This window comes from Cebus imitator, unplaced genomic scaffold (genome assembly GCF_001604975.1).
Source record: "Cebus imitator isolate Cc_AM_T3 unplaced genomic scaffold, Cebus_imitator-1.0 Scaffold439, whole genome shotgun sequence".
Taxonomy (NCBI): Eukaryota; Metazoa; Chordata; class Mammalia; order Primates; family Cebidae; genus Cebus; species Cebus imitator.
In genome coordinates, this window is record NW_016107754.1 from 861,099 (window position 1) to 881,591 (window position 20,493).

Below are 20,493 nucleotides of genomic sequence, written 5' to 3' on the forward strand. Positions count from 1 at the left end.
ACTGTTGTGGCCTACTGTTATGTTTTATTTGTTTTCCTAACTTCTTCTCTCCCTACCCCCACTGAGCCCCTCAATTCTTGATTGAATGTTCTTCTTATTGCTTTTGCTCTAAGGCCTGTGGTCTATTGAAGAAATTTTTTTCATTTTACCTTTTAAATTTTTTCAAGACAGAGTCTCTCTATTCCCCCCAGGCTGGAGTGCAGTGGCACAGTCTCAGCTCATGGCAAGCAATTCTCTTGCCTCAGTCTCCCGAGTAGCTGGAATTACATGTGCCACCACACCCAGCTAATTTTTGTACTTTCAATAGAGATGGGGTTTTGCCATGTTGGCCAGACTGGCCTGAACTCCTGGCCTCAAGTGATCCACCCACCTTGGCCTCCCAAAGTGGGGGGATTACAGGCGTGAGCCACTGTGTCCAGCCTTACCCAAGCAATTTATTAAAACCACATTCTTCTTGTTTCCTCTTTTCCCAGAGGAATAATCTTTATTTTCTGATCGTTTTTAATGTCTGGCACTTTGTTCTGCACCATGCCTCCCATTTGCCATGCTCCAAGTCATTCATGTGGTGTGGGGCTTCATTTGTCCCGTCTCTAGTTGCTTCAGCTCATATACTTTGTTGATATTGCTTCCACAGCATGTTTTCTATTTGATATTAATTTATGGTTGGTCTTGTAGCCAGTGCAGGCCATTCATTTTCAAAGTCCATGCAATGAGCATGTTCTTGGCAAGACCTTATACATCATTTGGAGCTGTAGAAGTTTCCAACTGGGATTTGGTTAAAGCTTCAGGCATATTCTGGAGATTAAAAAACTGTCAGGAAAATAATGAAGAGTTTTTCTTTAAAAAATCTTAATCCTCTTCAAAGTGCTCTAGATAGCCTCTCAGTTGGACCTTTAGAGACATTTGCTATGGATTCTGCACTTTAGCAAACTTTTTATTTTTCATAATCTTGTTAGTACAGCTACAGCTGCCTCCACCATTTTAGGGTAACTAAGGTGGTCCATATTTTTTTTTTAACTCTGACGCTATAAAGCTGAATTATCCAGAAATTTTAGTGTGTGTGCACACATGCGCACAGCCGTCATATTCCAGTAGTCAGTCTTTTCCCTTTCTGTGTGGCCATGATGAAATTCAGATACCGTTCTTCCCATGTTTCATATCCCTTCTCACCTCCTCATAACCTGAGGCAAGTACTCTTTCACCCCTATTTTACAGATGGGGAAAATTAAGCTTGCTAAAGATCACAGTGCCAGGAAGTGGGCACCTTGAGCCCCAGCTGTTTGACTTGGCTCCTCCTTGTGTAATCACTCCTCATTATACATCTCCTTTTACCTTGCACCTCCATAACTGGCCCCTACATTAATTCAGTCAGCCCATTCCACTTGGGTCCGTTGAAGCAAATGGATACACTTTACTCAGGCATGAGAGTTTCAAGGTCCACCTCTATACTGCATTGGCTAACATTTGGCATTTTGGCTTGTGTTTCCAAAGTTTTTTGGTTGGGCACCTCCAGTCAAGTGTGTTGAATCAGTTTTAAAGGGCCAATCCATCATCCATGCCTTGCCCAGATTAAGCTCTCTTTAGCCCGTTTCTCTCTGTATCCACCCTAAATCTGACCTAAACAATGTATTAATAGTTCTTTTCTTCTAAGACCCAGCTTTTGTCCTTCTAGTCAACCTAGAGTCTAGTCACAGTTATGAGGCTCATCTTCTTGGGGTCTCCACTAATTCCTGGCTTCTGAAAAAAGAAAGCATTTTTCTTGTCCAAGATTATCACTCTAGTAATATGGTTATGGTCACCAACCCCTTCCATGAGCTGTTGTTGCTTTACCTTTGGCCTCCAGAAAATCTTATTATTTTCTATCTTGCATGCTCAGAACACATGTCCTGCTCTCTCTTTAAATGAATAGTGGGTATTCTGAACTGCTTTCTGTCTCAGGCATTTCCAAACCCATGTGTAAAGTTCAAATTTGTCCCAGTTAATCCCAGATGGGAAGGAAGTAGAAATTGTTGTTAAATCACATCTTTTATAGGTATGCCAGCCTTTATCAGGAGAATCATTGTCTGAGTAGATACTGCTGTAGTTCTGCTGTTATTGGAATAGTGCCCTGTGGTACTGCTGTAATTAAGGGTTTGTCTAGATTTAATTACAAACTCCTGTGCACTGCTCTGTGATAAACTGGCAGTCCAACTTTACTCCAGGCAAACTCCATACCACCCTGGATCTGGGAATGAATCTGGTATTTTCCATGCCTCTCAAAAGTGATGCATTCTGATCAGCTGTTTCTACACAATGCTTCATAAAAACTTTGAAAGTAAAAATGGAAGAATGGGATTAGAGTATCTCACATCCTATCAAAGTTACATCACCAGATGAGAGGTAAGAAGTAACCACACAGATTAAACATCCTAGGGGATCTATTCTGAAAGGTGACTGGGAAGATTAGGTTCCCAGACCACAGTAGATGGTCAGGAAAGCAAATGATCAATTTGAAGAGAGACGCAAAACTGAGGAACACCAGGGAAATAAAATTACTCATGCCAGCAGTTAGAGAAGTTGAATAGCAATAATGTGCTGAGGCTCCAGACAGAGTGATAAAAGTACTGACTTTATTTAAAAACATATGTACATGCTTTTTTTTTCATCCCGGAGGAACACACACTCCAAACTGACATTGTAGAGATTTTCTAATTCTAACATGAAGCAACATATACCTTCCTCATAAATACCGGTGTTTGTTGTTTATTCATATTTTATAATAATAATCTTTGAGGTACTATTCTGAATGTCAGAGGAAAACCCAGATTTGTGAAGACATGGAATAATATGTACGGTGTGGTTATAGTAAGGTTAGAATAGACCTTCTATTTAATAACCGGGAACCGTGTATTTTTTTTTTATTGGATTGACTAGCCCTTCTGTCCTCTGTGATTATTTAAGCCTTCTTTTGGCTTACAGCTGTCCTCAAGAGCAGACTGACAGAGGGATCTGTTTCATTTTCTCAATCTATAGATATTTTTAAACATTTGATGGCCAGATCACCACTGACAAAAGTATTTTAAGAGTTTGGCAATGAAACCTCAGCCATTATGAAACATGTATCCTCTGGTATCTAGAACAGAACACTCTCTGGGGCTCAAGAAAGTCATATAACAATGAGTGGATGGAACCATCTTCCTGTCTCAGAAATGAGCTAAGTCATTTACCAGTTGTACCTGGTTAGCTCTTTGGGGAAGCTTTCAAAAGAGGCAGATTCCAGCTTAGAAAAAGCATCAATGCACCCTGAATTCTTAACATCCTTAACAGGGCCTTCATAGTATGTTATAAAACCTGAAGAACATCCAGAAGAGTGATGAGTTGCTACGGTGTCTAGGTTTATGTTTTATGGTGGCCAAAACAAATGAAAAACAACTATAAGTACTGTTTTTTGTATAAGTACTACATGATAATGAATCATGACAATGAGACTGAAAAGGTGACAATGTAACCCAAAAGCAGATATAAAAGAAAAACAAAAACCTTGCAAAATTAGTCCTTAAATCAATTGCATTCACCCTAGATATACATCATTTTTCTGACTCCCAACAGAATGGCTTTTTTAAAATAGAAGACTGCACTGGTAGTACAATAACATAATTTCAGATTATTCAAGTTGCCTTAATTTCAAAAGCAGGTGATTTCTCATCAGCTTTGCTCCTGGTTGATGATGCTACCATTGCCTCTTTATGAATCTATAAAATGCTGTGATGATTACTAATAATACTAGACACATGGGAAGCCCTCTTACAAGATGCAGACCAGAGCTCTAAGGGGAATAGTCCTCCACAGGGTTGTTCATCAACTCTCCAGCAAATGTACAGAGAGACACAAAAACAATGTGTAATATGTCCCTGACCTAAAGGAAAATCTTGTGGATGACTTACAAGGAATCTAAATATTCAAGTGCTAGACTATGGACTACCAGCACCCTGAGCTAATTAATCAAAACAAATTTATTGAATAATACTATGTTCAAGATTTTGAGGGACACCAAAAAAGTCAAGTATCTGATTTCTCTGCTGAAGGAACAAAAAAATTGGAAGACAATTTTACAACACCATTGGGTAGTATATTATGTTATGGAAAGGATACAGGCTCTACACTGTGGAGGCTTTACACTGAGTGGCTGACCCAGGCTCCAATTCAGACCTCCGTGAGGTTTGTCAGTTGTGTTAAATTTTGATATTCTGTTTTCCTGTATATAAAATGAGAACAATAATGCTATCTATTTTCAAGGTTATGAGAATTATATTCATGATAGAATGAAAATAATTATTTGCATTATAAAAAGCTTTTAAAGCCACCTTCTTTAATTCTAAAGAAGAAAAAGTCAGCCTTTATTGGTGAGCTAGATGAATGAAAATTGAGAAAGTAACATTTCTTTATGGAAAAAAATAGAGAGCTAAAGAGTGAACTTATGTGGAAGATAGAAGGGGAGATAACTGTTAGTAGTTATTCAGAGGAAGAAAGAATACGTGCTGGATTAATAACAAAAAAGATGTTTTGGAAAGAGTGGGATGTATACTTGTCTTTGCAAGTTATGGATAAAACTTTTAAGAAAGGAAGAGAAGGGAGAAGCCATTCCACGGAGAACATTTACAATGGCAGAGATGTGGAAGCAAGAGTGCATATAGTAATTTTAGGGAAATCTGAAGAGAACGTTTTGATGATAATAAGGGATATTTGTTGAGAAATACTTAAATTGTGTCTAGATAACTTAGAATCACATTGAGAAGAGCTTTGAAAGGCAGATAAAGATTCTGTGCTTGAGATACTAAGTATGCAGGACCTATGGGATGTTTCTAAGAAGGAACATCTAACCATGGGTATTTTGTTTAAAAACATTAATCAGATTGGGATAATGGCTTGGATTGTAAAAAGAAGAAAGTAAAGACCAACAGAAAAAAGTAGGTTGATGCTGCCTGAAAATTGTAGTATTGGATGACAAGAAAACCTTAAGAAATTGTAGAAGAAAGGTAGTACAGCTTGGTAAAAGTGTGGAGAACTAAGTAATGAAAGCAGTTCTGCAATGGCAATCTGGAACAAAAGCCAGCACTGTGAATAGAATGAAGCTCATTGACGGGGAATCTGACCAAGTAGTCAAAGGTGGGACTGAGGATTTGAAGTTTCAGCGAGATATTCACGTGTAAGTGTCATGAGATCCGTTGGAAATAACTAGAGCAAAGGTGAAAAGTTAGGGCTGAGGTGCCGAGGAAGCCATTGTTTGCATGAAGTGTGATAGCTTAACTTTAGAGATTTTAACAGGTACCACGAGAAAAAGGATAAACTACCCAGAGAGAGTTGAAACAGAGAAGGCTATAAAGATCAAGAGAAGAAAGAATTCCAAGAGACATCTTCATGCTTCCTTAACTCTCACCGCTACTCAGGCCCAAACCTGGGAATCATCCTGAATTTCTCTCCTTTCTCATCCTGCACTCAACTCATCAGCCAATCTTGCTGACCAACCTTTAAACATAGAACGTATTCTACCACCTCCATAGCTGCCACTCTGGCCAACACACTGACATCTCTTACCCGGACTACACCAGTACTCCTATGAATCATCTCGCTGTCTCTCTTGGCCACCACAGTCTAAAAATCTGAGTATGCCATCCAGAATATGTCATATTATGTCATTCACCTACTCAAACCCTTCCATGGCTGCTGCTCATACTTAGAACAAAATTCAGTGTTCTTGCTGTGGCCCCCAAAGCGCTAGATGTCCTGACCTGATAACTTTTGAGGCTACAGACCTCACTGCTCATTCCTTCTCTTAGTCCACTGTGGCCGCTCTGACCGTAGTTGGCCTCCAGTACCCTAAGGAATATTAAATAAAAGGGTAAATAAATAATATAATATTAGGTCATATAAATTCTGTGAAGAAAAATAATACCAGTAAGAGAGAAAGAGAGAAACATAAGCCTAAGCATTTTCCTTTATCAGTCGTATACCTGTACTCCACTACCCACACCACCCCATCACCACTGTCAGCAACACACATGTATTTTCATGACTTGATTTTTTTAACTTTCTCTTATTCTCTGAATATCTTGAACATCAGTTGCTGTCCTAGACAATGGGGGTCCAGCAGGGGAAAAAACAGACAATCCTTCCTGTCTTTGTGGAGCTTCCATTCTAGTGGGGGGATCATTCAATAGATGAGATGAATAAGTAAATACGGTGCATGGTAGATAATAACAAATATCAGGGAGAAAAAGAAAGCAAAGGACGGGAATAGGAAGTATCTGTGTTGCAGGTGGTGAACAGGAGTTGCAATTTTAGGTAGCGTGACCACAGATGGCCCCACTAATGGGATGCTTAGGCAAGACTAGGGAAAAGCTGGGGGAACAAACAAGTCTATAGTAAACAACAGGCCAAAGACTTGAGAGGAGTGTGCCTGGCGTATTTCTCAAAGAGCTGCTAGAGGAAAATGGAGGATGTGAGATGAGAACAGAGCAGTGAGGGGGTCAGATTATGCAGGATCTTATATCACTCTCTCTCACCTGTGTTGTTTTTCTTCTCAGAACTTCCATTACCTGACAATATATTACATGTTTATCTTTTTATTTATTGAATGTAGAAAATTCATTCCATAAAGGCAGGTATATAAGTCCATTTTCATACTGCTATGAAGAAATACCTGAGAATGGATAATTAATAAAGAAAAAGAGGTTCCACATGGCTGGGGAGGCCTCACAATCATGGCAGAAGGCAAAAGAAGAGCAAAAGCATGTCTTACATGGCAGCAGGCAAGAGAACGTGTGTGGGGGAACTCCACTTTATAAAACCATCAGATCTTCTGAGACTTATTCACTGTGACAAGAACAGCATGGGAAAGACACACCCCCGTGATTCAGTTACCTCCTACCGGGTCCCTCCCACGACACATGAGATTATGGGAGCTACAATTCAAGTCGAGATTTGAGTGGGGACATAGCCAAACCATATCAGGAGGACTGTGAACTTTTCACTGTAATAGTACCTGGTCCACGCTAGGAACCCAATGTTATTGAATAAATTATTGAATGAAGGGGAGGGCCTGGAACATAATGTTAACCATGACAAGTGCAAACAGAAAGGGTCTTTGAAGTTGCCAGAAAGGTATTTACTGGTATCATGGCCTTTATGGATTCTTCATAATAATAAGTGCTTGAAGTAGGCTTGGAGGGGTAAAGGAGTAGAAGTAATCAGATAAAGTGATATCATCCAGTTTTTAAGCTTCCTTAACAATAATGAAATTAAATAGGTGTAGCAAAGCTGCCTGTGATGTGTTCTTTTTTCCCCCTCTGACTTATTTATGATTTATTTATCTTCTTAAGTAGATACTTTACAAAATTGAACATGTGGTATTACGTTGATCCGTTGCATCCCTTGAAGAACTGACAAATCCCACCCTGCTCATTGTTAACATAATTTTAATTAAGATGTCTTAAACTCCATGTTAAGACTAAACTATAATCTCATTTGCTTTGTGTGAGGTGTTGTCTGTTTCGTGATATAGGTAAAAATCTCAGGCAAGAGATTTCCTCCAACTTCAGAATATGAGACACAGTTAAGCTTAAGTGACTGAAGAACATTTCTATAATGAAACCAATTAATATAAATGAAAGACCTTTGTAAGTAAGATCAAGTATACAAGTCATGTAATTGAAAAAACAGCTGTGTGTTTTCTTGTCTCATTTTGAAAAAAATAAGGCCTTCAACTATATTGTAATAGAAGACAGCATCCTATAAAATCAGATTTATACAATGTTATTTCAAAGAAAATACTGTAGGCTTTAAATCATTTATCCAAAAATCTTTTAAACATTTCTATGCTTTTAATATAAAGAATAAAGATAATAAAGCAAAGGAAGAATAAATTTTTCATGTTATAGAGATGGCAGAGCTTTGTACAAGTAACATTTTTGGAGTAAGGGGGCATATCTGATCCTAGAAAAATAGCCCTAACAAGACAGAGCTCAAAGCAGAGAACTAAACAATATAATGCAAACATAATTAATTTTGTGAGACTGCATTAATAACACCAACAACAAAATTTCTCTTCTGGGAGTGCTGTCATTTTCTTTAATCTTGGATACTTTCATCTTGTCTGATTTCATCATAGAAGAAAGTTCCCAAAGACAATTAACACATTTTGATGTAATCATCATGGATTATAATGAAGTGCTTATAATGAAAGGTATTAAATAGTTCTTCTTATAAGCTTATCTTGTGGTTCCTATTAGATGTTGTTGAAAATAGTCTATGCTGTTTATAAACTGGTTGGAAAAATCTTTAGTCTGAAGCTGGAGACACTTAGTATCATGTAGATTTTCCTTACATATCAGCGCATCAGAAGAAAACTTTAAATTTTATGTTCATCAGAGGTAAATAAAACATGCATTTTAAAGTCACTTTCAAGATTTTTGCAAAATGAATCTTTAAGAAATATGCATTTTGATTACTTCCTGGGGCAGTACTTACAATTTTGTACTTACAATTTAAGTACAAAAATTTTTTTTTGAAATAGACAAAAGTAGCTTAGAAGTAGTCTTATTTATTTCTCCCTTATCCATAAGGCTTTTCTTGCTCTTGATTTAGGTGAAATGGAAAATGGCAATGATAGACAGCTACATAGTTATTTTGTTACTAGGCTCCGTGTGTGCCCATTTAATCTACTTCCTGAGAGAGCACAGTTTCTGGAATGCTGTGTAAAAATACTCCTTTGTTTCCTGGGAGGGGAAAAAAAGAGGGTGGACATCCTCTCTAGACCACATTTGTTTAGCAGGTTAGAAGGGGCATGAAAGATGAAAGATGAGCAAACTTTGCAATGAGCAAACTTCAAGAAAACTGACAGCTCCCTATCTTCCATGAGGTAACAGAGTTGGGGACATGGTTGCATGTGTATCAGTGTGTGTTCATGGGTCTTCAGAGCAACGAGCAGACAGGAGCTTTTGCTTTCTGCTTGCCCTCTTCATTGCCTTCCTTCCTTTCTTTCATAACTGCCTATTCCTACACCTTCTCACAGATTTACAAAATGCATAGAGGGAGCATTCTGGGTGTCTTTCCCTGAAGGCATAAACAGACACTTTCACTCTCTCTTTCTCTCTCATTTAAAGTATATTCACAAAGTATAAGTCTGCTTTGTGTGAGTCTTGTAAAATGGAGCCTAACAGGATTCCCAAAGTGATGATAGACCTGGCTTATGAATGGCGCACTCCACCCCTCAAATGTCCCCTATCCATTCCCACCTTGTGCCCCACAACCACACACAAACACATATATGTCCTCTCTCTTTCCAGGTGCAAGTAGCCCTCCTGGCTCCAGCAATCAACACACTAAGGCTCTGCAACCCCCTTCAGGCAATTTGCCTGGGATTTTGTTAGAAGATGAGATGTCCCATCCCCCAGTATTCCAGGTCAACTTCCCATCCGCTTCCCCATATTCTTATTATGTATTGGGACTACAGGCCCCAGCCCCAAACTCTCCAAAGTTTTCATGGCATGGATGCTGAACTCCTACTTTGTCTGCTTTGCAGCAACCAGAGGTACTCTAAGCGTCCTCAAAACAATAGAGGTGGCCGGGTACAGTGGCCCACACCTGTAATCCCAGCACTTTGGGAGGCAGAGGTGGGCGGATCATGAATGAGTTCAAGAGATCAAGACTATCTTGGCCAACATGGTGAAACCCTGTTTCTACTAAAAAAATACAAAAATTAGCTGGGCGTGGCAGTGCACACCTGTAGTCCCAGTCCTACTCAGGAGGCTGAGGCAGGAGAATCACTTGAACCAGGGAGCTGGAGGTTGCAGTGAGCCAAGATCACGCAACTGCACTCCAGTCTGGGGACAGAATGAGACTCTGTCTCAAAAAACAAACAAAAAACAATAGAGGCTCAATGGTTGTTACTGGTGAATCAAATACTTGACCTTGTTGTAGACATCATTACATCCATGTGTGATATCAATTTTTAAAATAGCTGTACAAATATTAGTAGAAATACAAAAATCACTTTAAGGAAATCAACTGAGTAAACATGACTATGGTAATGTAATCATTCTTGGAATGTATGCTATTTTCATTTTGTTCATGTACCATTTGTTCCCTTTATAACAGGTGCATAACTTCACTGCTGCTAACATTATGATCTCTCTTCCGATGGGAGCACTGCCTTTCATGTCTTTTATCAAGTTTGTAATATGTCCTATCTATTTGTACAGTTTTAAATAAAGAACTTGTTTTTCAGGTTTCAGATAAAAGCAACACGGATGTTTCATTGAAACAAGAAAAAAAGGAAATTCCTCTTATAAACCAAGGTAAAACAAATCAGCTCACATATCTATATCTGTATCTATCTATATTAACTATAATGTTTGAGACGTTTTCAATATGGCTCGACAGCCTGATATGTAGATCAGAAGTTTGGATTTTAAAAATTAAGTTTGGATTTTAAAAAATTAGATTTGTTTTTCTAGAAGTGAGAGGAGTAGAGAGAGGGTGAACTGCCAACCTTGTATGTTTTGATGGGCAGAGAGACACTTTCTGGCTGAGGATAGTGTCCGCAACACTGCCACACTGCCTGAAATTTCCATAGACTTACACCATTCTTTGTTTTGAATTCTCTTTCTAATTTTGATTAGGATTGATATTAGGTCAATAATTTTCAAAAAGAGTTTTGAAAATTATGATGATGATAGTCCCTGTTTTTTTATCTTTTAGTAACTTTCTGCTTTTCATTATTCTTCTGAGGTTCCTAAAAGTAGTTCAACAAACACGTTTATGAGTTTCTTCATGCCCAGGGGATGTAATGTGTCTCAGATAAAAGGCTTGAACTTATTTAAGGCATAAGCTGCCATCTTATAATATTCAATCCAGTAATAATTTCCTGGGTAGAGAAGCAGAAAACAAACTAGATTCAAAATATTTATTTTCTTAGTGTTCATTCATTGTTATTACTATACTTCTTTTATTATGCATTCTAATATTATTATTATCGCATTCTCTTTATTTTAATATTATACCATTGGACCCAAGAAGCACATCCATTGTTTTCATTGCCTTTGTCTTATTTTGAAATAAGTTTTAAAGATCTTAGCCTTCTTAGTCTGAGCTCACTTGGTTTCATCATTCCCAATCCTTTTCTTTATGATCCATGCCGTGGTTTTATATTCTCATTTGGCGGCATGTTCTTCCTTCCTTCTCTGTTGCTTAGGTAACCTAATCCGCTATTCATTCACAACTTTATGTTTGAACCCATTAGTGAGGTCCCTAAGAAATCATGCTTTTTCTTTTTCATCTTAATTACAATAATTTGCAATTCCACCATCAGGATTTCTTTGTAAGGGTGCCTTAATTTTAAAGCCAGTCTTTCAAACTACTGCTGTGCCTTCAAATATGGTTCTGTTGGATTTCCAAATTGTACTAGAAAAAATTGCTAATACAGTTTTATCCTAAAATTAATATTTAATTTTAAATACTCTTCCTGGGTTTGGCAGGAAAAAATTGTGAAATGTTTTCAAATGACTATTATTTTGAATTAGTTAGCTGTTGGGTTAAAAATTTTCACTTTGCAGTGCAAGTCACTGAGCAAAACCAATGCTACCTACAGCATGGTTGGAAAACATCTGTACATCCATTCTTTTTCCTTAAAAGAGTCAGGCAGATCCTCAGCCATTTACCCACCATCCAGAACTTTGCTTGTTGATGTCCTCTTCTACTTAGCCTTCAATAACCCTAAATTTGTTGGTAAATGTTTACTTAGTGGATCATGATGTCTGGACAGTTATAACAAAGACTTCTACTTTCACTCAATGCTTATACTGTCCTCAACACACTCTTAAAACAATCCAGATAGGGATCTAAGATGGCCAAATAGGAACACCACTGAAGTGCAGTTCCGCGTGAGAACAATGCAGAGGATGAGTGATCACTGCATTTCCAAATGAGTTGTTACTGCCCACAGACCAGGAGATTCCCGGGCTGAAAAGCACCATGAGTTTCCAGCACAGCTGTTTCAGCCTGCGCAGCAGGTCTCCGCACAAAAACTCACACAAATCTGGGCGGCCATTTCAACTGGCACCTGGAACGCCTGGGAGACAGAGCCGCCCATTCAACTGAAAAAAAAAGGGGGCTGAAACAGGGAGCCAGGTGATCTGGCCCCCACAAAGACCCGCAATCTGAAATTCTCTGGATTGAGAGTTTTACAGCAAGCGCAGCTGGACCTGGGATGGTCCAGCTCTGTGGAGGGAAGGTCATCCACCATTACTGAGGCAGTCCACCACTACTGAGGCAGTCCACCATTACCGAGGCAGTCCACCATTACAGAGGCTGTCTGTCATTATTGAGGCAGGCTGCCATTACCGAGGTAGCTCTGTCTATACCTCTATAAACAAAACCACAAGGAAGCTCACACAACAGCTGGGCAGAGCCCACAGCAGCTCAGCAATGCCTCTGCTGGCAGAATGTAACTAAGCTACCTCCTAGCTGGGCAGGGCATCTCTTAAAAAAAGGCAGCAGCACATCAGGAATGTATAAATAAAGCTCCACCTTCTCAGGACAGAGCACCTGGGAAAAAAGGCGGTTATGAGTTCCACTGCAGCAGACTTAAATGTACCTGCCCAAAAGCTCTGAACAGAACAACGGAGCTCACAACTCAGCACTTGAGCTCCTACAAGGAGCAGCTCCCTGACCCCTGTATATCGAAAGAGACACTTCATAAAGTAGAGCTGAGCCTGACATCTGGCAGGTATCCTTCTGGGACTAAGATAACAGAAGAAGAAACTGGCAGCAACCCTTTGTTCTGCAGCCACCGCAGGTGATTCCCAGGCAGGTGATTCTCAGGGTCTGGAGTGGACCTCCAGCAATCCTACAGCAGAGGGACCTGACTGTTAGAAGGAAAACTAAAAAACAGAAAGAAAGAACTTCATCATCAACAAAAAGGATGTCCACTCAGAGACCCCATCTGAAAGTCACCAACTACAAAGACCACAGGTAAATAAATCCACAAAGATGGGAAGAAACCAGTGCAAAAAAGACGAAAACGCCCCAAATGAGAATGCCTCTCCTCCTCCAAGGGATCACAACTCCTTACCGGCAAGGGAACAAGCCTAGATGGAGAATGAGTCTGATGAATTGACAGAAACAGACTTCAGAAGGTGGGTAATAACAAACTTCTCTGAGCTAAAAGATCATGTTCTAACCCAAAGCAAAGAAACTAAGAACCTTGACAAAAGGTTTGACGAAATGCTAATGAGAATAAACAGTTTAGAGAAGAATATAAATGACCTGATGGAGCTGAAAAACACAACATGAGAACTTTGCGAAGCATACACAAGTTTCAATAGCTGAATCAACCAAGCAGAAGAAAGCTATGAGAGATTGAAGTCAAACTCAATGAAATAAAATGAAAAGGCAAGATTAGAGAAAAAAAGAGTGAAAAGAAATGAACAAAGCATCCAAAAGATATGGAATTATGTGAAAAGACCTAATCTACGTTTGATAGGTGTACCTGAATGTGATGGATAAAATAAATCCAAGCTGGAAAACACTCTTCAGGATATTATCCAGGAAAACTTCCCCAATCTAGCAAGGCAGGCCAACATTCAAGTCTAGGAAATACAGAGAACATCACAAAGATATTCCTCAAGAACAGCAACCCCAAGGCACATAATCATCAGATTCACCAGGGTTGAAATGAAGGAAACAATGCTAAGGGTAGCCAGAGAGAAAGGTCTGGTTACCCACAAAGGGAAGCCCATCAGACTCACAGCAGATCTCTCGGCAGAAACCCTACAGGACAGAAGAGAGTGGGGGCCAATATTCAACATCCTTAAAGAACTTTCAACTTAGAATTTCATATCCAGCCAAACTAAGCTCCATAAACGAAGGAGAAATAAAAGCATTTATGGACAAGCAATTGCTCAGAGATATGATCACCATCAGGCCTGCTTTACAAGACCTCCTGAAAGAAGCACTAAACATAGAAAGGAACAACCAGTACCAGCCACTCCAAAAATGTGCCAAATGGTAAAGAGCATCGACACAATGAAGAAACTGCATCAACTAATGGACAAAACAGTCAGCTAGAATAAAAATGGTAGGATCAAATTCACACATAACAATATTGACCTTAAATGTAAATGGGGCTAAATGCCCCAATCAAAAGACACAGACTGGCAAATTAGATAAAAAGTCAAAACCCATTGGTGTGCTGTATCCAGGAAACCCATCTCACATGCAAGGACACACACAGGCTCAAAATAAAGGGATGAGGAAGATTTATCAAGCAAATGGAAAGCAAAAAAAAAAGCAGGAGTTGCAATCCTAGTCTCTGATAAAATAGATTTTAAACCAACAAACATCAAAAGAGACGAAGGGCATTACATAATGGTAAAAGGATCAATGCAACAAGAAGAGCTAACGATCCTAAATATATATGCAGCCAACACAGGAGCACCCAGATACATAAAGCAAGTTCTTAACGACCTACAAAGAGACTTAGACTCCCACACAATAATAGTGGGAGACGTTAACACTCTACTGTCAATATTAGACAGATCAATGAGACAGAAAATTAACAAGGATATCCAGGACTTGAACTCAGATCTGGACCAAACAAACCTAATAGACATCTACAGAACTCTGCACCCCAAATCCACAGAATATACATTCTTCTCAGCACCACATCACACCTACTCTAAAACTGACCACATAATTGGAAGTAAATGACTCCTCAGCAAATGCAAAAGAATGGAAATCATAACAGACAGTCTCTCAGACCACAGTGCCATCAAATTAGAACTCAGGATTAAGAAACTAACTCAGAACCACACAACTTGATGGAAACTGAACAACTGGCACTTGAATGTTGACTGGATAAACAATGAAATGAAGGCAGAAATAAAGATGTTTTTTGAAACCAACGAGAATGAAGACACACATACAAGAATCTCTGGGACACATTTAAAGCAGTATCTAGAGGGAAATTTATAGCAATAAATGCCCACATGAGAAGCAAGGAAAGATCTAAAACCAAGACCTTGTCATCAAAATTGAAAGAGCTAGAGGAGCAAGATCAAAAAAAACTCAAAAGCTAGCAGAAGGCAAGAAATAACCAAGGTCAGAGCAGAACTGAAGGAGATAGAGACACAAAAAAACCTTTGAAACATCGATAAATCTAGGAGCTGTTTTTTGGAAAAGATCAACAAAATAGACAGCTAGCCAGATTAATAAAAAAAGAGAGAAGAATCAAATAGATGCAATAAAAAAATGATAAAGGGGAAAGCACCACGGATTCCACAGAAATACAAACTACAATCAGAGATTACTACAGACAACTCTATGCACATAAGCCAGTAAACTTGGAAGAAATGGATAAATTCCTAGACACTTGCACCCTCCCAAGCATAAACCAAGAGGAAGTCGAAACCCTGAATAGACCAATAACAAGGGCTGAAGTCGAGGCAGCAATTAATAGCCTACCAACCAAAAAATGCCCAGGTCCAGATGAGTTCACAGCCAAATTCTACCAGACATACAAAGAGGAGTGGGTACCACTCCTTCTGAAACTATTGCAAACAATCAACAAAGAGAGAATCCTTCCCAAATCATTTTATGAGACCTACATCATCATGATACCAAAACCCAGCAGAGGCTCAACAAAAACAGAAAACTTCAGGCCAATATCCATGATGAACATAGATTCAAAAATCTTCAATAAAATACTGGCAAACTGATTGCAACTGCACATCAAAAAGTTTATCCATCATGATCTAGTAGGCTTCATCCTGGAGATGCAAGGCTGGTTCAACATACGCAAGTCTATAAACATAAACCACCGCATAAACAGAACCAAAGACAAAAACCACATGATCATCTCAGTAGATACAGAGAAGGCCTTCAACAAAATTCAACAGCCCTTCATGCTAAAAACTCAATAAGCTAGATATTGATGGAACTTATCTCAAAGCAATAAAAGCTATATACAACAAACCCACAGCCAATATATTGAATGGGCAAAACTGGTAGCATTCCTTTTGAAATCTGGCACTAGACAAGGATGTCCTCTCTCACCACTCCTATTCAATATGGCATTGGAAGTTCTAGCCAGAGCAATCAGGCAAGAAAAGAAAGAAAGGGAATTCACTTAGGAAAGGAGGAAGTCAAATTGTCTCTATTTGCAGATCACGTGATTGTATATTTGGAAGACTCCATCGTCTTAGCCCCAAATCTACTGAAACTGATAAGCAACTTCAGCAAAGTCTCAGAATACAAAATCAATATGTAGAAATCACAATCATTCCTATACACCAATAACAGACTTAAAGAGAGCCAAATCAAGAACGAACTGCCATTCACAGTTGCTACAAAGAGAATAAAATACCTAGGAATACAACTAACAAAAGATGTAAAGGACCTCGTCAAGGAGAAGTACAAATCACAGCTCAAGGAAATAAGAGAGGGCACAAACAGATGGAAAAACTCTTGGTTAGGAAGAATCAATACTGTGAAAATGGCCATACTGCCCAAAGTAATTTATAGATTCAATGCTATCCCCATCAAGCTACCTATGACCCTCTTCACAGAACTGGAAAAAACTACCTTAAACTTCATATGGAACCAAAAGAGAGCCCACATAACCAAGACAATTCTAAGCAAAAAGAACAAAGCTGGAGGCATCATGCTACCTGACTTCAAACTATACTGCAAGGCTACAGCAGTCAAAACAGCATGGTACTGGTACCAAAACAGAGATATAGATCAATGAAACAGAACAGAGGCCTCAGAGGCAACACCACACATCTACAACCATCTGACCTTTGACAAACATGATAAAAACAAGCAATGGAGAAAGGAGTCCCTGTTTAATAAATGGTGTTGGGAAAACTGGCTAGCCATGTGCAGAAAGCAGAAACTGGACCCCTTCCTGACACCTTACACTCAAATTAACTCCAGATGGATTTAAGATTTAAACATAAGACCTAACACCATAAAAACCCTAGCAGAAAACCTAGGCAAAACCATTCAGGACGTAGGCATAGGCAAAGACTTCATGACTAAAACACCAAAAGCACTGGCAACAAAAGCCAAAATAGACAAATGGGATCTAATTACACTCCTGAGCTTTTGTACAGCAAAAGAAACAATCATTAGAGTGAACTGGCAACCAACAGAATGGGAAAAAATTTTTGCAATCTACCTATCTGACAGAAGGCTAATATCCAGAATTTACAAAGATCTAAAACAGATTTACAAGAAAAAAACAAACAAAGCCATTTAAAAGTGGGTGAAGAACATGAACAGACACTTTTCAAAAGAAGACATTTATTAGGCCAACAAACATGGAAAAATGCTCGTCGTCATCTCTGGTCATTAGAGAAATGCAAATCAAAACCACATTGAGATACCATCTCACACTAGTTAGAATGGCAATCATTAAAAAATCTGGAGACAACAGATGCTGGAGAGGATGTGGAGAAATAGGAACACTTTTACACCGTTGGTGGGAGTGTAAATTAGTTCAACCATCCTGGAAGACAGTGTGGCGATTCCTCAAGGACCTAGAAATAGAAATTCCATTTGACCCAGCAATCGCATTATTGAGTATATATCCAAAGGATTGTAAATCGTTCTGTTATAAAGACACATGCACACGTATGTTCATTGCGGCACTGTTTACAATAGCAAAGACCTGGAATCAACCCAAATGCCTATCGATGATAGACTGGACAAAGAAAATGTGGCACATATACACCATGAAATACTATGCAGCCATAAAAAACAATGAGTTCGTGTCCTTTGTAGGGACATGGGTAAATCTGGAAACCATCATTCTCAGCAAACTGACACAAGAACAGAAAATCAAACATCACATGTTCTCACTCATAGGTTGGTGTTGAAGAATGAGAACACATGGACATAGGGAGGGGAGCATCACAAACTGAGGTCTGCTGGGGAGAAATAGAGGAGGGACAGTAGCGGGTAGGGAGGTTGGGGAGTGATAATATGGGGAGAAATGTCAGATATAGGTGATGGGGATGGAGACAGCAAACCACATTGCCATGTGTGCACCTATGCAACAATCCTGCATATTCTTCACATGTATCCCAGAACCTAAAGTCCAATAAAATATACATGTGTGTATATATATATATGTATAAAATCCAAGTGGATCATAGAATTTCTACTTTGATGTGAGCTGAAAACAAATCACCAAGCTCTGTTAGCCTATAATTCTGAGGTCCTCTGAGTGAGAAGACTAAACGACTCTAGGTTTCTTCCTGCTTTAAAGTTCATCTTTCTAACTGGAGACACTTTTGTTGTTGGGATCCATCAGAATGTCTTTGAACCTGAACCCAAAATAGTAGAAAGTGGGATATTAGGGGGAAGATGGTTGTCTTGGTAGAGGCTGGTGAAAGCAGGGAATCAACAGTTCTGATCAGTCCTCCAGGCACTGTAAGAAACGTCAATTTAAAAATTACCAAAAAAAAAATGTTACAGAGTCTCTTGGATAACGATATATACTACATAAACCTTATTTTAAAACATTATGAACTACCTTAAGAATATATTATAAATCTCCTTAAAACTGGTACAGTTTTATAAATGGATGTTTGAATACAAATCTATATTATGCAGAGGTAGGTAATGAACCACTAACATTTCTTTTGGTTCAGTTTATTGTGTGATCATCCAAATGTGATAGTTTTGTCTATGTTCTTTTGAAGAAAAACAGGAGCTGTGCAATGATGTTCTAGCAACGAAAAGCATCTCTTCATTACCTAGCTGGAAAAGGTGAGTGTACTACAATTACACAAATTCCAAGTGAGGACAGTTATACTGCTGAAAAGTAATTATCAATGTTTAAATACAAGAAGAAAGAAAATAATAGCAACAAAAGCAATCAAGAATGGAACCAAATTTTACAACAGAGACATGAAAGCATTAGCAATATACCTTTTCCCCAAACCTTTTCATTTATTTTGTGAGGATTTGGAAATAATAAAATGGAGCCGGCTTAACTTCCTACCCACAGCAAGTAACCAATTCAAATTACTTCAGTGTAGTCAAAGAACTCAAAATGTCACACATATATAAGGTATGATTATGAAATCATTAACTGAAATTTTTCTCTGTGGTTCATTTCTTATTGTCATACATACATGTAATTACAATCATTGGGTGCTAGAATTTTCTTGACATGAGAATTTTATCACTTAAAATGAAATCAGCTGAAAGTTTTGGATATCCAGTAGAATTAAAATACTGTTTTCAAGGAAGCAAACTCTTATCCTGTATTACAAACCCGACTAAGCTGCTTTCCAGGCATTCAGGTCCAGTTTCTCTGAATCCAAATCCCGTGCTCTTTGCATAGGAGCACACTGAATTAAGAGCAAGGAAAAACAGAGAGGGGCTTTTATTTTCCTGCACTTGCTGACAGGGTAGTCACGCCAGCACTCAAATCTGTTCACTTCACTCTTCTACTCCAAAGCCTTTTCAGCCCCCACTACTTTTAAGGTAAGTTACAAACTCCTTAGCATAGCACGAATCCTCTCCTCCCCTGCCTCTACTTTTAGCCTCCACTTTGCTTTTCAAAGGTTCTAAATTACCAGTAGTTCTGTTTTATCACATCTTCTCATCCCTTTGTCTGTACTAGTTTCTTTACTTGAATGCCCTCAGTAACGCTTATGCCAATGTCAATTACCCTTTCATTTAAGTCTCAGTTCAAGTGTTCCCTTCTTTAGGGTCTTCTTGACTCTCCTCAGCAAACTCAGGTATTCACAGAGCCGCTGTTGCAATGATGAGATTGTATTGTAATTTGTTGAGTAGTTATTTGTTAAATTCTGACTGTGTTCCTACACACAATGGTGAGCAGTGATCACAGTCAATTGAAGTTATCTGTTTGAATCTCTGTCTTCCCATTGCATGCAGGCTCCTGAAGGACAGAGGCCTTCTTGTCTTCCTCCTAATTCTAAGCTTTTGAAAGGTCTCTGACAACTCCATCTAAATAGCCCACCCCATTTCTGACAAGTCACACTTTTATCATCCTTCATTTTTTTTCAAAGCATGTATTATTAAAGTATCTCCCTTACTCACCTTTTTTTTTTTTTCCATTTTAAATTCTAGCTTCCCTGTTTTCTCAACTTTTCACTAGATGCCAGTGCACTCCATGAGCGCAGGGACTGTCTTGCTCATCCCTGTGTCTCTGATATCCAGAATGACACCAACTCATACGTGGCACTCAATAATACTTGCTGATTAAATAAGTGATGTAATTTTTTCCCAGTGCCGTTGCCAGGCCTTCTCATGGCCAATACTTTAACTTAGAATTGCTTATGAAATTTGTTTTACAATTTAAGATTCATCCAAAAACCAGAACACATTTGTGTGTATGTGAGTGTGTGTATGCGTGTGTATATTCTTTCATGTAGTACTTTTAGGTATTTATGAGATTGTGGGTTTTTTTTTTTTTTTTTT

The 20,493-nt window shown here is 38.7% G+C and overlaps 1 protein-coding gene across 2 annotated transcripts in view; it reads left to right on the forward strand.

Moving 5' to 3' along the window:
- The window catches only part of MORC1 (MORC family CW-type zinc finger 1), a 167,884-nt gene that overhangs the window by 125,152 nt on the left and 22,239 nt on the right, over nucleotides 1–20,493 (forward strand). For both annotated transcript variants that reach the window (XM_037732013.1, XM_037732014.1), the window contains 2 exons: nucleotides 10,265–10,334; nucleotides 18,744–18,810. In XM_037732013.1, coding sequence (XP_037587941.1) covers nucleotides 10,265–10,334; nucleotides 18,744–18,810 — 137 coding nt within the window. The remainder of the gene's footprint in view (nucleotides 1–10,264; nucleotides 10,335–18,743; nucleotides 18,811–20,493) is intronic.